Here is a 14670-nt window from a genome sequence, read left to right on the forward strand (position 1 = left end):
TCTCTCTCTCTCTCTCTCTCTCTCTCTCTCTCTCTCTCTCTCTCTCTCTCTCTCTCTGTGTGTGTAGACCAGGCTGGTCTCAAACTTAGAGATCTGGCTGCCTCTGTCTCCCGAGTGCTGGGATTAAAGGTGTGTGCCACCACTGCCCAGCTTGATGTGCAGGTTTAAATCTACTCTTAATCACAGGGCCTTTGTATGTCATTTGCACTGAGGAGCCCATCAGACCTCAGCCTGCTGTAGGTTGCATTGCATTCATGGTCTGTCCCTGTTGCCTCTTATGAATTTCTTTGACTTTTGATCTTCATGAAATTGTCAGAGATGGTGAGGAGCGAAATAGGAAAATTCCTTTGTGTTGAGATCTGACACTAAGAGTGCTTTTGTGTGTGTGTGTGTGTGTGTTGTATCTACTATTGAAAAGATTTGACACTGCCTGCTGAGAAGTACAGGATAGCGGGTGTGTGTGTGTGTGTGTGTGCACATTAGTGTTGTCACTTCACACTGAGATTTGTGTCCAGTATTGAAGATTACAGGTAATAATAGCTTGTGGTGTTGCTTGTCATTGTCCTGAAAGGTAACTCAGCCTTCCTAGGTGGGTCAAATGGCCTGGCTGGAAAACTTGTTATTGTGGGCACATCCAAGCTCTTTATTTCCAGGAGGACCTTTTAGATGTTCACCACCCGTCCTGCGTCAGATATAAAGAAGTGGTAAGACTGTTTAGGGCCCAGCCTCCACTACATTCTTATTTGATTCTGTTTCCTGATTTTTTTTTATTCAACATTGGTAATTAGGAAGAGTATCACTCCCTGCAGGCCCTGATAATAAAGAAAGTTTTAAGTGATAAGGGGAATTGACAGAAAATAGGATGCTAGGCCTATATTTTATTGGTACTGTTCATGGGGAAAAGTTTAACAGTGTAGTAGAGTTTTGCTCTAAACTTGATGCTCCTGCCTCAGCCCCTGGAGATAAAAGCCTCCTGGGATTACAGGTGTGTGCCCCCATGTTAGGCAGAATATTTTTACAGACAGCAGATGGGGTGATTAAGTTTATATGGCAAGCAGCTCACCATATTTCTGAGGATCTGGGAATTGCTGCTGTATAGAATGAGTAAAGTGGGACTTGGTTATTATCGCTGCACATTTCAGGAAGTGGGAAGTGTGTGATAGAAAACCTTAATATCTATCTATAAAGGTAAGTATACCTGTTAAAGGGATGCTGGCAAGCTAGAGCTCTTTCCAAAAGGCTCTTTGTGCTTGATGACTGTGTGTTAAACAATAACTTTTTGTTAGTATCAGTTGTCGAAATATTTTTGTCCGCCTGGCAGTGGTGGCGCACGCCTTTAATACCAGCACTTGGGAGGCAGAGGCAGGCGGATCTCTGAGTTTGAGGCCAACCTGGTCTACAGAGTTAGTTCTAGGGCAGCTAGGGCTGTTATACAGAGAAACCGTGTCTTGAACTCCACCATACTTTTTTTCTTTCTTTTTTTCAGTATCATATACTGAAACAGGGAAGTTTGTGGCCCAGATCTGTAGGTATCCTCTGACAAGTTTTTCTTTCTTTCTCTCCCCTCCTTCTAAGTTCTGTTGGTATGATTTAGGTGCTTGTGGCCAAGAAAAGGGTTTCTAGATTTTGGTGAGACTCATCGCTGAAGAAGGAGAGTGAAGAATGCTAGATGGCCTGAAGTGTGTTTTCCTCTGAAGCCTCCTGTTCTGTAGATAAGAATGCACTTTTTCTTTGTTTAAGTCCAACAGCTTCTATTTAAAATACTTCATCTTCTAATGACTTTGATGGTGAAATTTTGCTTAGCATTATTTTCAGCTTTTAACAGTTGTCTTCTGTTAAGGTCATATCAGACTTTGGACAGACTGAGGTGATCAGCTGAAATGTGTGCTTAGAGCTAGCAGTTCTTGGGGTAGGTTTGATACATACCTTGTTTCCTCTATAGTTTTGCCTTCAGCTCCCAGGTCTCTACACACCTGAGTCTCTAGATGTTACTGGTGTAGGGATTTTCACACAGATGCACAACTGAACATAGTTTAAAATAGTGCAACATTGCTTGTTGACTGTGTAGTTTCCCTGACAGTCATTAGGGTTATTCTCTCTGCTAGTGTGTGATCTTTATTTCAATTCCAGAGCCTTGATAAACCTTTTTTTTTTTTTTTTTTTAAGGAAAAAAACAACAGCATTGCTTTCTCTTTAATAAGGAATCACCTATGAGGGGTCTAGTGGAGGAGGTGACCTTAGCATTGGACGGACACAGCTGCTTGCCAAGCATGTTCTTGTGTTCATCCTGACACTCCTACGAGTTACATGGCAGGCCCCTGGGGCTTATCCAAGGAGGCAGAAATGTCATCTCACAGGTGATATTTATGCAGAGATGTGATAGAAAACGTTTGGCAAGTTTGAGGCAGGAACTAGAGGCCTCTTAGTAGCCCAGGACAAATGACACAAGGGCTCTGAGCTGGGTAAATGTACTCTGAGTTTGGAAACCAGAGGAGCAGTGTGGGAGGGTAGGACTAGAGAGAGAGTGGTCCTGGTCTCTGGAGCAGCTTTGCAGTCCTCAGAAAGGATATTTTCAAATCTGTAGGAACCCTTTGGTTCTCTCAGGAGGAAGGCAACACTCTCTGGCACTGAGCCACTTGTGTGGTTTTCGTGTAGGTGGAAAATCCCTCTGTGATAGCCTAAGCTTGATCACAAGAAAGATAAAGCAGTTCTTTGGCATAATTTTAACAGATGTTCCAAGTCTTCCAGGAACCCCAGCTTTAACCACCTTATAAGTCAAGGGCAGTGAATTTTGTTTTCTTTAGGGCCTCACAAAAAGTTGTTCTCCATTTAGGAAAAAAGTTAAGGTGGCATGTCCTTGAGATTACTGTGCTTGGCATTTAGTGCCTCAGTAGCTAGCCACCTCCCTTTGTCCTATGTATAAGAATGGCTGAGCCTAGCATTAAAGCTGAGTTTCACTAGATATTAACTTCCCTTTGTATCCCTGTGATGTCATTGTTGGGGCAGACTTACGGGGATCTTCAGTCTTGTGCAAATGTCAGGTTGTCTATTGGCTTCTTTTCCAGATGACAAATTTAGTGGATTAAAGGGTGTGGTGGGAGCCAGGTGGTGGTGGTGCATGCCTTTAATCCCAGCACTTGGGAGGCAGAGGCAGGCAAATCTCTGTGAGTTTGAGGCCAGCCTGGTCTACAAGAGCTAGTTCCAGGACAGGCTCCAAAGCTACAGAGAAACCCTGTCTTGAAAAACTCAAAAAAAAAAAAAAAAAAGAAAAGAAAAGGATGGGGGTGTAGTGGGTACCAAACAGTCCCATGGCTACTGAATGTGAGGGAAGAGGGTCCTAACATCACTGGTGTCACTTAGCACCTGATTAAATCAGTTGTTGAGTTAGTTCGGGGTAGTAGCAAGTCTCCATGGTTTGAGTCTGAAGAACTGGGTGGAAATTTGGGGAGGAGGGAGATTTTGGTGGAAAAGCTGGATATGACAACATGGAGGATCCTTACCCAGAGAATGGGGCCAATTGTTAGAAAATGCGCTAGGTGCTGGTCACATGAGGGGAGGACTGAAAACTAAGGCAAGGAGGCATCAACAGGTATGTGTTTCAGAGAAAAGCTTTTCTGACGTCGGGATAGAGGAGAAATAGAAGTTGAGTAGTGTGTGGTCAGCAGTGCCTGGCTAAGTGAGAACAGTGGACCTGGGGGATGTGGTCTTTGTCCTGTGTGTGTGCCTCACTTCAGCTGGGTGGGGCAAGACTGCAGTCAAGCTGAGGGAGCCTAGTGACAGCTCAGCCTTCCTGTACACTTCATTCTTTTGTTTCCTCCTGAAGAACAAGTGTTAAGAAGAAGGGCAGGGCACTCCCTACCCTCTGAATCAAAGTTCCCTGAAGGTAGAAATAAAGGTTTTTGTTTTAATAAAAAATACATTTTATTAATGTTTTTCATTTTTTAATTGTGTGTATGTGTGTGAGAGTGGAATATTGAAGCAGGTGGAGGTGTATCAGAAGCTTCTGGAGCTGTATTACAGACAGTTGTAAGCGGCCTGACATAAGTGCTGAGAATTGAACTCTGGCCTTCTGCAAGAGTAATATTTGACAGCTGAGCTATCTCTAGCCCCTCATTTTTATTGTCATGAGACTATCTCAAGCTATAGCCCAGGCTGTCCCTGAAACTCAGCACAGTCCTACCTCAGTTTCCAGAGTGCTAAGGTTACAGATTGGAGCCATGGCACCAAAAGTCAAGTTTTGAAGATTGACTTACTCAATACATTCCCCAATAGCAATCATCCTCTTTGTCTGAAGTAGGGATAGACAGAGCATTAAAGTTGAGTTTTAGTAGAAGTGTGCCCTGTACTGTAGCTGATTTGAGGAAGAGCTTGTTTTAAGAAAGCACCATAAACTAGCTTTTGGTTGTTCCAGTTCCCTTTTTCTTCAGTATGAAAAGAGCCTGGGGGGAGGGGGGTGGAGAATGTGTGTTCCTTCGTTTGTTCCTTAGTTTTGGGGGTAGGGAGCTCATAAAGAAAGAGGTAAGTTGGTAAGGTTGTTGCATTATTTTGATTTGCCTTGCAACAGAAATTGGAGTCCTGGTTACCAGCTCTTCCGGGTCCTTCTGCTCCTCCTGAGCACAGGAGTGGTGATATTTAATTTGGGTGTGATATTTGTCTTGGCTTTGTGCCTATTCTGCCTCTGCGAGGAACAGAAGAGCAGGGTGCCTTGGAGAAGCCACAGCCATCCTGAGGCTCAGGCTCATTGCTTCAGCAGGGAGCCCTCAGTGGTTTGAGAAAGTACATGTTGCCGGGCGCTGGTAGAGGCAGGCGGATCTCTGGGAGTTCGAGGCCAGCCTGGTCTACAAGAGCTAGTTCCAGGACAGGCACCAAAGCTACAGAGAAACCCTGTCTCGAAAAACCCAGAAAAAAGAAAGTGAATATTAACAAATAAGTCCTTGGGGGCTGGAGAAATGGCTCAGTGGTTTAAGAGCATTGGCTGCTCTTCCAAAGGTCCTGAGTTCAATTCCCAGCAACCACATGGTGGCTCACAACCGTCTGTAATGAGGTCTGGTGCCCTCTTCTGACCTACAGATATACACACAGACAGAATATTGTATACATAATAAATAAATATTTATTTAAAAAAAACCAAATAAGTCCTCTGTGGATCTCAAGGTAGGAGATCAGGGTATGATCTTGGGTCATTTCCCCTCAGTTCTGGTCTACAGGTACTGTCTCCTGTAAACAAGTGCAGGCTCCATCCACGTGCTCAAGAAGGTTGAGGCGTAAAGGGCTAGGGTCTGGACCTTACTAAGAGTCAGGGTGGGGTCTTCCCTGGAAACACCAGACCGATCCCAGGCTGGTAGTCTTGTGGCCATGTTGAGTAGGCTAAGGTATGAAGACTGCTAGTCAGAACAGTGGCTGCAGGGTCACTAGGGAGGGCTGGACTGAACCTTGTCTCCTGACTTCAGTATGCTGGTTTTTCACTTGCATCTTGTGTTGTCCTATTACTGTACTTTCTACCATTTTAGATGTGTTTTTGGGATGGTGCTTGTTTCTGTTTCTTGCTTTGTTTTGTCTAGAGTTTGGGGGAGCAAACCTAATGCTCTGCTGCTGAGCTGTTTCCAAGTCCAGATCTGTGGTTTTGGAGTTTTTCCAATGAGATAAATACCCCTGCCAAAGTAGAAATATGGTAGCAGTATATGTTAGGCAGTGGTTCTCAACTTTCCTAATGCTGGACCCTTTAATATACTGTTCCACGTGTTGTGGTGATCCCCCCAACCATAAAATTATTTTGTTGCTACTTTATAACTGTAACTTTGCTACTGTTTTGAATTATAAATATCTGGTAAGCAAGATATCTGGTATAAGACCCCTAAAGGGGTCTTGACCTACAGGTTGAACTCCTGTGTTAGGGTGTGGGTTCTGTTACTCCTGAATAGGTGCTTTGAGCATACAGTGCTGCAGGAAAGTCTAGAAAATGTGGATTTTATTCTGGAAGCCCCGACTCCTAGTTACAAGTCAGTATTAGTTGCTGAGAGGAAGACAAGACTCAAAGAACAACAATCTGCTATAAGAACATGTGCACAGATACATGGCAAGATGTTTCCCCATTGGAGCCTTTACAAGTTCCAAAAATTGTATTTCATGAATTCCTTATTGTAGCTCTAGTTACAGGCCATGTGGTAGCCCAGTTGTCAGTATTTACTTAGAGCTGCTAATAGATAGAGTTAATGTGGCTGTGAATGTTTGATGACATATTTTGAGGGTAGTTATCTTAAGAAATGGTAATGCTTAAAAGTAGAATAAAGGGAGAAGCGACATAAAGACAAGGTTTAGTGTCCTTGTTATTATAGTTCAAAAACTCAGCTCAGAGAGATTTACATGAATGTGGATCTAACTTCATTTTCACTCCTCACCCCAACTATACACATCAGACCAGGTAGGTTTCCCCTTCCCTTAACTCAAAAGACAAGAAGCTTCGGGGAGGCAGTGTGCAGAACAGGCATGTGTTCCAGCTCCTGTCCTGGCACATGCTATTGAGTCACAGTTTTGCCCTTACAGGAGTGCCTGCCTGTCCTAGTATCAGCACATCCAGTTTTCCTCTTAAGCAAACTTTATGAAATAATGACAAAATATAGAACAGTATTGAATTGTATGAACACACTAGACCTACATACAAGCCTGCCTGAAATGTTTTACTGAGGGGAACGGGAAGACCTGAGGCTTTAGGAACAGAAATACTCAATCCCTGTTGATGTACAGAAAGCACTATACACAGATGTTAACATGTGGCCGTATTGCATATGACACTAAAGAAGCCTGCTTTTTGTTAAAGGCATCCAGTTTTGGAGATGGTTCAGGTTTTCATGTATCTGATTTTGTCATTGTTGGAATACTGGTATTCATTACTAAAAACTTTAGCTAAAAAGTGTTCTATAGTGTTTTCAGGTTCTTTCAAAATTTCAGATTTGGTAATTTTCCTCATATGACAGCTGAGTATACAATATTGATCTGTGTGGTTGAGCATATGTAATTAATTAATTTTGAGACAGAATCTCACTGTGTAGCATTGACTGCCCTGGAGCTCACTAAGTAAACCAGGCTAGCTAGCCTTGAGCTTACAGAGATCCTCCTGCCTCTGATTCCCAAGTGCTAAGATGAAAGATATATGCCACCATGCCTAGCTAAATATATGTAATTTTCTGCAGTGAATTTGTCTTAAAGCATGGAGCAACTAAGGAGTTGACTGAGTCAGGAAATACTTATTACCCAAGAACTTTGTGACTAAGCCATTCCAGCTGAATTAGTGTGCCCCAGGGTCAGTGAGAGATCTTGTCCTTTCCTTTTTTTTTTTTTTTTAAATGTATGTTTTGCGTACATGTATCGCACAGTGCCTGCAGAGGCCAGAAGAGGGTTCCACATCTGAAACTAGAGTTAAGGACAGTTGTAATCTGTCATGTGGGTGTTGGGAATGGAATTGGTGTCCTGCAACAGTGGTAAATGTTTTTACCCACTGAGCCGTCTCTCTAGCTCCCTAAAAGGAACTGACTTTTAAAATGTCACCAACTTTTCATTCAGGTAGTATGAGTCCTTTTCAGGAAAGAACATTGTGCAGCCCAGAGAAATAGTGTCAACAGTTAGGTAGAAACGACAAAGCCTACACAGTCTGGTTTAGAGAAGATTGTCTGACTTGTGCTTGGGCCTCCCTAAGTCTGGTGAGGATGGTGGACCCTCCTGGCTGCCAAGCCAGTCAGGTTGCATTCATTCATCGTTGTGGAGTAGGTGTGGACTCACTTCTGTTTTCTCACCTGCATTCAAGAGGCCGGGAAGGCCCTGCTACTGATGTGTGTAGGGAGTGTGGTTGCCACTGTCCTTTCCTCCCTAAAGAATAATGAACTTTCTTGATCCCATTCCAACTTGGTGGTTGTGGGTCTGCCTTCCTAAGACAGTCGCTTTGGTGACTTGGGAGGCAGAATAAACCAGCAAGAGCTCTCTGGGAAGTCTGTTTTCACTGCCTGCTAGTGGAGTAATGCGGAGGAACTTGAAAAGCAGGTTTGGCTTGTTCGTGGCATTGTGGAGGGAAGGTGACAGGATCTTGCCTGTGCACATGCAGTGAGGGCCTGTGCCCAGAGCCCCTTGTGGTGATTGGCCCATGTAGCCACTGTGCTTTTCTCTCTGTGGGGGCTTTCTTGGTTTGGGGTTTGTTCTAAAAGCTGTAGATGTGGCATCACGAGGACACTAAGAATGCTGATGCATGCGGAAGTGCTGATAAGGCTGCCGGGGGTGGGGATGGATCTACGTGCTTGTTTGTTGAGTGTCTTAAATCAGGAGCTCATCTCATCATTGAATTGTATGACTGCTTTTCCCTTCGGTGATTCTTGTTAGAAAGAAAAAAAGGAAAATGTTTGCTGTTGATTCCATAGCTCATCTGTAGAAAAGGCAGGTTAGGCAGAGCACACTCAGTCAGCTGTGGGCCATGCCAGATCACGTGTAAGAAAGCAGCACTGGATTGCCAGTAGTCATGGACAATGAGGCAGTCATGCATCTGTGCAATCAAACTTGGCTGAGATCCCTGCCACTGGAATCAGTTATTCAGGGTGTCTGCCTGCTACTGTAGGGACTTAGAGTACGGGTACCCCTCCCCTCTGTGTTCTTGTGGGTTTTGTTGTTGTTTGGGGGAGGTGTTTCTTTTTGAGACAAGGTCTCATGTAGTTCAGCTTAGCCTTGACTAGCCATCCCACTATTTATTACCAAAGATTGATTATTCTTGAACTCTGCCTCAACCTTACATGTGCTGTGATCATAGGTGAGCACCATCACATATAGCAGATACTATTGGTTTCTACATAGCACCTGAACATAAAGAACTGTTTTATATACTCCCTCTGCCTCACCAGCCTCCCATGCACACCCTGGGCACCACTATTTCTCCATTGATAATCACTTGTGATTTGGAAGGAAGGTGGAATTTTTTGTGATTGTTGTTTGAGGTGGGGTTTCTCTTTCTAACAGTTCTGATTGTCCTGGAACTCACTTTGTATACCAGGCTGGCCTTGAACTTACAGAGGTCTGCCTGTCTCCGCTGGAATTAGAGGCGTGCACCACCACCATCTGGCTATGGCTAGAAGGTGGAATTTTTTTAAAAAAAATATTTATTTATTTATTTATTTATTTATTTATTTATTTATTTATTATGTATACAATATTCTTTCTGCGTGTATGCCTAAAGGCCAGAAGAGGGCACCAGACCTCATTATAGATGGTTATGAGCCACCATGTGGTTGCTGGGAATTGAACTCAGGATCTTTGGAAGAGCAGGCAATGCTCTTAACTGCTGAGCCATCTCTCCAGCCCGAAGGTGGAATATTTTGCATGGACAAATAGATAGCCATCTGCTTCTGTAGGGCTTTTTTGCTTAAAGTAAATTGTGTGTTGCCTCCTTAGATTTTTGCCTGTACTTGTTCGCTCTCCCAATTCCCCAACATCACCAGACCTCCTGATAGAAACAGCTAAATGATGTGCTCCCTGCTCTATGACAACTAGTGACTCTCTTCTTAATTCATCTTGGGCTCATTTCCTTCTGCCTGGTTTGAATTCTCAGGGGACGCTTTGCCATGTTGAAATTATTCTTCCCTATCTGTAATTGATAGCAGTTAAAGGTCAAGAGCCATAATCTCAGAATTTTTAAAGAGTATTGCCTGAGAATTGTCCTCCCACCAATACTGCATTGCCAGAGTGTTTTGGCAGCAGGCCTCAGCTCTTAGGGCATGTGTTCCTCCTGCCTAGCTAAGAATCTTCTCTATGTAGTTTTGTCAATCTGTCCTGTCCATCTGTCTTTTCTTCTCACTTCCTTCCACTCTCCTCTCCCATCTTGTCTTCCTGTCCCCCCAAATTCTCTCTCTTCTTGGCCATCAGTTTCATTTTTTTTAGTTTTTGTAAAGCAAGGTCTCACACTAGTTCAGGCGGGCATCAAACTTGAAATATGCCAGCTTTTCAGCCTAGTGCTGGGATTACAGGCATGACTCAACATGCCCAGATTTTTCTTTTTTTTTTTTTGACAATCTCACTAGTTGTTCTAGCCTTGTACTTTCTGTCCTCCTGCCTCTGCCTCCCAAGTATTTGAATTACAGCCATCTTCTTGTGTTTTATGTTTGTTTATATATTTTTTTAATTATTCTTTCTGGGAGCCTTTTTTTTTTTTTTCTCTTTTCTTTTTTCAAGACAGGGTTTTCTGTAGCTTTGGAACCTGTCCTGGAACTAGCTCTTGTAAACCAGGCTGGCCTCGAATTTACAGAGATCCACCTGCTTCTGCTTCCCGGGTGCTGGGATTAAAGGCGTGCATCATTACCACCCGGCGGAAGCCTTCATTTTTAATATACCCTAAAGTTTGTATATAGGAAATTGAACCTCTCTGTTGGGCAGGTGTTCGGTTCTTAAAGTTCCACCCCCAAGAATGGATAAGGACTGTAATGAAATGGGCTTTGAAAATAGGTTCACATTCACTTTACCATATAAGACCCATGCCGTTCCTCTCTGGCGTATACAGCTGAAGGCTATATCTTAGAGCCAAACATTTAACTTGCCAGGCCATGATTTAAGATGTCCAGCTCATAAGTTGTTACTAAGTTACCCAGCTTGTGGTGTTCTGTTATAGTAGCACAGAGGGACAATATATAGAGAAGTGTTGTCATCCTGTCTTTCACCATGCTTGTTCATTTTCTTGTGGTTAGCAGCCTTGGATAGTCCATAAACATATCTCTTTCTGAAGGCTCCATGGCCTTCTATTTGCTTTTACTATTTATTAGGAGCAAACAATCAGCGTTTAAGTAAGCAGTAAAATACATTTGAATGAAAAACAAGTGAAGAATAAAAGTAGCCACCAGATGATGAGACCAGAGCCCTGGAAGCCTTACTATCCTTTGCAAAAGCCCTTAACATCTGATAGGCTCTGGTAAATTGGTGCCAGCTTACTTGATTGGCACCCCTAGTGTTTATTTTTTGCCAGTGGGCCCTACTGAATATATACATGCCCTTGCAGCAACACATTCTCACATTTGCCTGTCCTCAGAGGAGCATCCTTTTGTATAGGTCTTCAAAGGAATGTTTTGCCATCATTTTACTGTTTCAGTCTCTACCTTCTTGGGCTGTTTGAGATGGATAGAATATTGCCTTAACAACTGTCTCCCGTGACCTGGATGACACCACAGTCTTTCTGGGCTTGTCCTGCTGTCACTAAGGTGTGATGAAATATACAGCCTGTAGTATTGAGCCTAGAATGTGACCAGCTCTCTAGTAATTTGTAGTACTTTTGACACTTTGAAGTAAGATAGAAATGTTAAGGTGGTTCTTTCCGATCTTGTCAAGAACTCTGTTAGGCTGTAAGAGGCCTCGTGTGTCTCTCAAAGCACTCTTTTTGGAGAGCAAGCATGCCAGCTCCCAAGTGTGAGTGTGCACAGCTCTAGTTAGATGTTCGGATAGGTGAACAAACTTGGGAAACAAGGGGTTGTTCTGCTATCTGTGCCTTCCTAGGCTAGTATATGGCCTTTAGATGACCTAGGACATCTATCTGGTGGACAAAGTTCTTTTTCTGCCACCCGAGATTGAATTGTCTCCCCTCCCCCATGAGATTTCTCAGGAGGGATGATGGGAGAAGCTGTGGGGTGTGGGACTCCTGGGTAGGTGTGTCTCTGTCCTGCCCCAGGGCCTAAACTGGCAGCACATAACAGGACTGTAACAACTTGCTTCCTCAGGTCTCTGGCCAGTATTGCTTCCACCTGTCCACAAGCATGGGGAATATCTTTGCAAACCTCTTCAAGGGCCTTTTTGGCAAAAAAGAAATGCGCATTCTCATGGTGGGCCTGGATGCTGCAGGGAAGACAACAATTCTATACAAACTGAAGCTGGGTGAAATTGTGACCACCATTCCTACCATTGGTGAGAAATTGGGCCAGGACCAGGGTGGGGGTTGGGTTTGGGGTTCTGGAATACAGAGGGCACTCAGCTATAACCTTGCCCTCAGGTTTCAACGTGGAGACAGTTGAGTACAAGAATATCAGCTTCACTGTGTGGGATGTGGGCGGCCAGGACAAGATCCGGCCACTGTGGCGCCACTACTTCCAGAACACCCAAGGTGAGGGACTATTTCTTTTCCTGGATTCCTCTTGTTTGCCTCAAAGGGATGCACTTGTTCACTGAGCCTCATGGCCTTGCCAGTCTCAGGGCATAGTGCCACACTAAGTATCATGGCCAGTGGGAGGACTGGATCCCTGGCCTGTGGGTAGATCAGGTGAGGGGGTGCTTGGTATGTGCAGTAATGTAGCTGTGTTGCAGGCTTGATCTTCGTAGTGGACAGCAATGACAGAGAGCGTGTGAATGAGGCCCGTGAAGAGCTCATGAGGATGCTAGCTGAAGATGAGCTCCGGGATGCCGTTCTCTTGGTGTTTGCCAATAAGCAGGTAGGCACCAGCAAGTTCCTTCCCTGATGGAGAGCCTGTGTCAGGGAAGAGAGAGGGTGGGTGAGAGGCTGCCCTGGGTGACTGGCTGCTGTGAGTCCCTGCCACTAATTCCTCCTTTCCCTCAGGACCTTCCCAATGCCATGAATGCGGCCGAAATCACAGACAAGCTGGGGCTGCACTCTCTACGCCACAGGAACTGGTACATTCAGGCCACCTGTGCCACCAGCGGGGACGGGCTCTATGAAGGACTAGACTGGCTGTCCAATCAGCTCCGGAACCAGAAGTGAACCAGACCCCTCCCTCCCCCTCACTTCCTCTTCTCCGCCCTCCGCTTTCCTCTCATGTGGCAAACGTGCGACTCTGTGGTCCTGAGTGCCAGAAGCTGTCTCCATGGGTTGGTCACAGTGTGCATCGCACCGTGCTGTACATGTGCAGACGCAGCCTGCAGCCAGGTTTTTATTTAATGTAAATAGTTTCTGTTTCCACTGAGGCAGTTTCTGGTACTCCTATGCAATATTACTTAGCTTTTTTATTGTAAAAAGAGAATCAACTCACTGTCAGTACTGAGAAGGGATTTGGGTGTAGGGGCACCTGGCCTCCAGGAGCCATTGGGCTGTAGACTGGTGTCAGTATCCATTTGGTGGTTGGTTTTTACCCAAACTCAGTGCATTTTTTAAAATAGTTTAAAAAAAAAATACAGGACAAGAACACTTGAACACACAGAACGGAGACTATGCCTAGTGTAGGTTTTGCAGTAATGGCCTGAATGCTAGTCCACTGGATCACCTGTTCCCCCATGGAAACAGAAGAGAAGGTGGACAAACCACCATCCGCTGCATGGTCACAGTAGAGCCCCCGTGACTCGCCTGTCTTTGGGTCACCTGCATTCCATAGCATTGTGCTTGTACTTGTGCTCACGTGGTCACCTAGGGGTGGGCTGGGAGCCATTGTGGGGTGCAGGGCCCGGCTTGTATTTGGTGTGCGGCCGGGCCAGGTGGCAGTCTACATACCCAGCTTACTCTTGGGCCCACTTGGACGCGCTGGCAGGAGGCCTGGGTCTCACGAGCAGGAGCGCGTGCAAGCTGGGAGGGTCGATCCATTCCAGACCCACATCCTGGAGCACCCCCATCTCCATGTGTGAAGTAGCTTTCTCCCTCAGCCTGCAAGGGTCCGATTTGCCATCGAAAGACGACCTCTACTTTTTTCTTTTGTATTTTGATAAACACTGAAGAAGCTGGAGCTGTTAAATTTATCTTGGGGAAATCTCAGAACTGGTTTATTTGGTGTTGTGGAACCTCTTACTGCTTTCAATACACAATTAGTAATCAACTGTTTTGTATACTTGTTTTCAGTTTTCATTTCGACAAGCACTGTAATTATAGCTATTAGAATAAAGTCTCTTAACTATTTGATGGGCTTGTGTGTCAGTGTCACCACTGCCAGGCTGCCTCCTAAGAGAGCCCTTTTAATGCGAGAGAAAGCAGGTACTCTCTGAATCATGGTAGAAGTCAGTGAGACCTGGATGCTTTGGCTCCCCTCACATCTCAGGGTCACTACCAGCCTCCATGCTTGTGACAACTGGTCCCTTTAGTAGGCAGCCAGTCTTGGCGTGGTACATATCTCTGGGTGGGTGTGGCTACTAGGAGATCCAAAGTCTACCATCATGAATGGGCCCTCTGCCTAAGTGGACAGACCTTCGCCCCCTTTGAGTGGTGTTTTAGATAACTAATCTTCACTCGTGCTTAGGTGGCCACCTGCAGGATACAGGTCAACATACAAGCCACAGCTTGAGTCTCAGAACACTTTGAGGTCAGCCCAACAGTACACACACCCAGTATAATTTTACAGTCAGAAGAGAACAACTTGCTATATAGATTCAGCCCGATTCTACTGTCTGCCCATATGTTCACACAGGCTCTAAAATTGCTGCTATTTGTCTGCTGAACACTGTCTCTGCTTAGGTAGGAACCAAACTGTGTTGGGGGAGTTCCTGCAGAAATAAACTCTCAGACAAAATTTACATATTTCAGATGAAGGTACCAGAGACGAAAGGCAGATTAAAGCTAGGTGCTGATACTCTGGAATCAAACCTGCTGCAGGAACTCTCCCAGCAAGATTGTACTTCTTGGACAGGCAGCAGATGCATTCATATCCACAAGTTTGTTCTTCTAACTTCTTGGCCATTTGTATGGTCTTAAGGCAGCCTCAAACACAGGATTCTGGTTCCTAGACC

At 44.8% G+C, this 14670-nt stretch overlaps 1 protein-coding gene across 2 annotated transcripts in view; it reads left to right on the top strand.

Annotated features, from left to right (window-relative positions):
• The window catches only part of Arf1 (ADP ribosylation factor 1), a 16182-nt gene extending 2335 nt beyond the window's left edge, over positions 1–13847 (top strand). For both annotated transcript variants that reach the window (XM_005349978.3, XM_005349979.3), the window contains exons 2-5: positions 11733–11916; positions 12002–12112; positions 12313–12437; positions 12563–13847. In XM_005349978.3, coding sequence (XP_005350035.1) covers positions 11769–11916; positions 12002–12112; positions 12313–12437; positions 12563–12724 — 546 coding nt within the window. In that variant the 5' untranslated portion in view covers positions 11733–11768 and the 3' untranslated portion in view covers positions 12725–13847. The remainder of the gene's footprint in view (positions 1–11732; positions 11917–12001; positions 12113–12312; positions 12438–12562) is intronic.
• Positions 13848–14670: the final 823 nt, after the last annotated feature.

The sequence above is a fragment of the Microtus ochrogaster genome, chromosome 7 (assembly GCF_000317375.1).
Source record: "Microtus ochrogaster isolate Prairie Vole_2 chromosome 7, MicOch1.0, whole genome shotgun sequence".
NCBI classification, from domain to species: Eukaryota; Metazoa; Chordata; class Mammalia; order Rodentia; family Cricetidae; genus Microtus; species Microtus ochrogaster.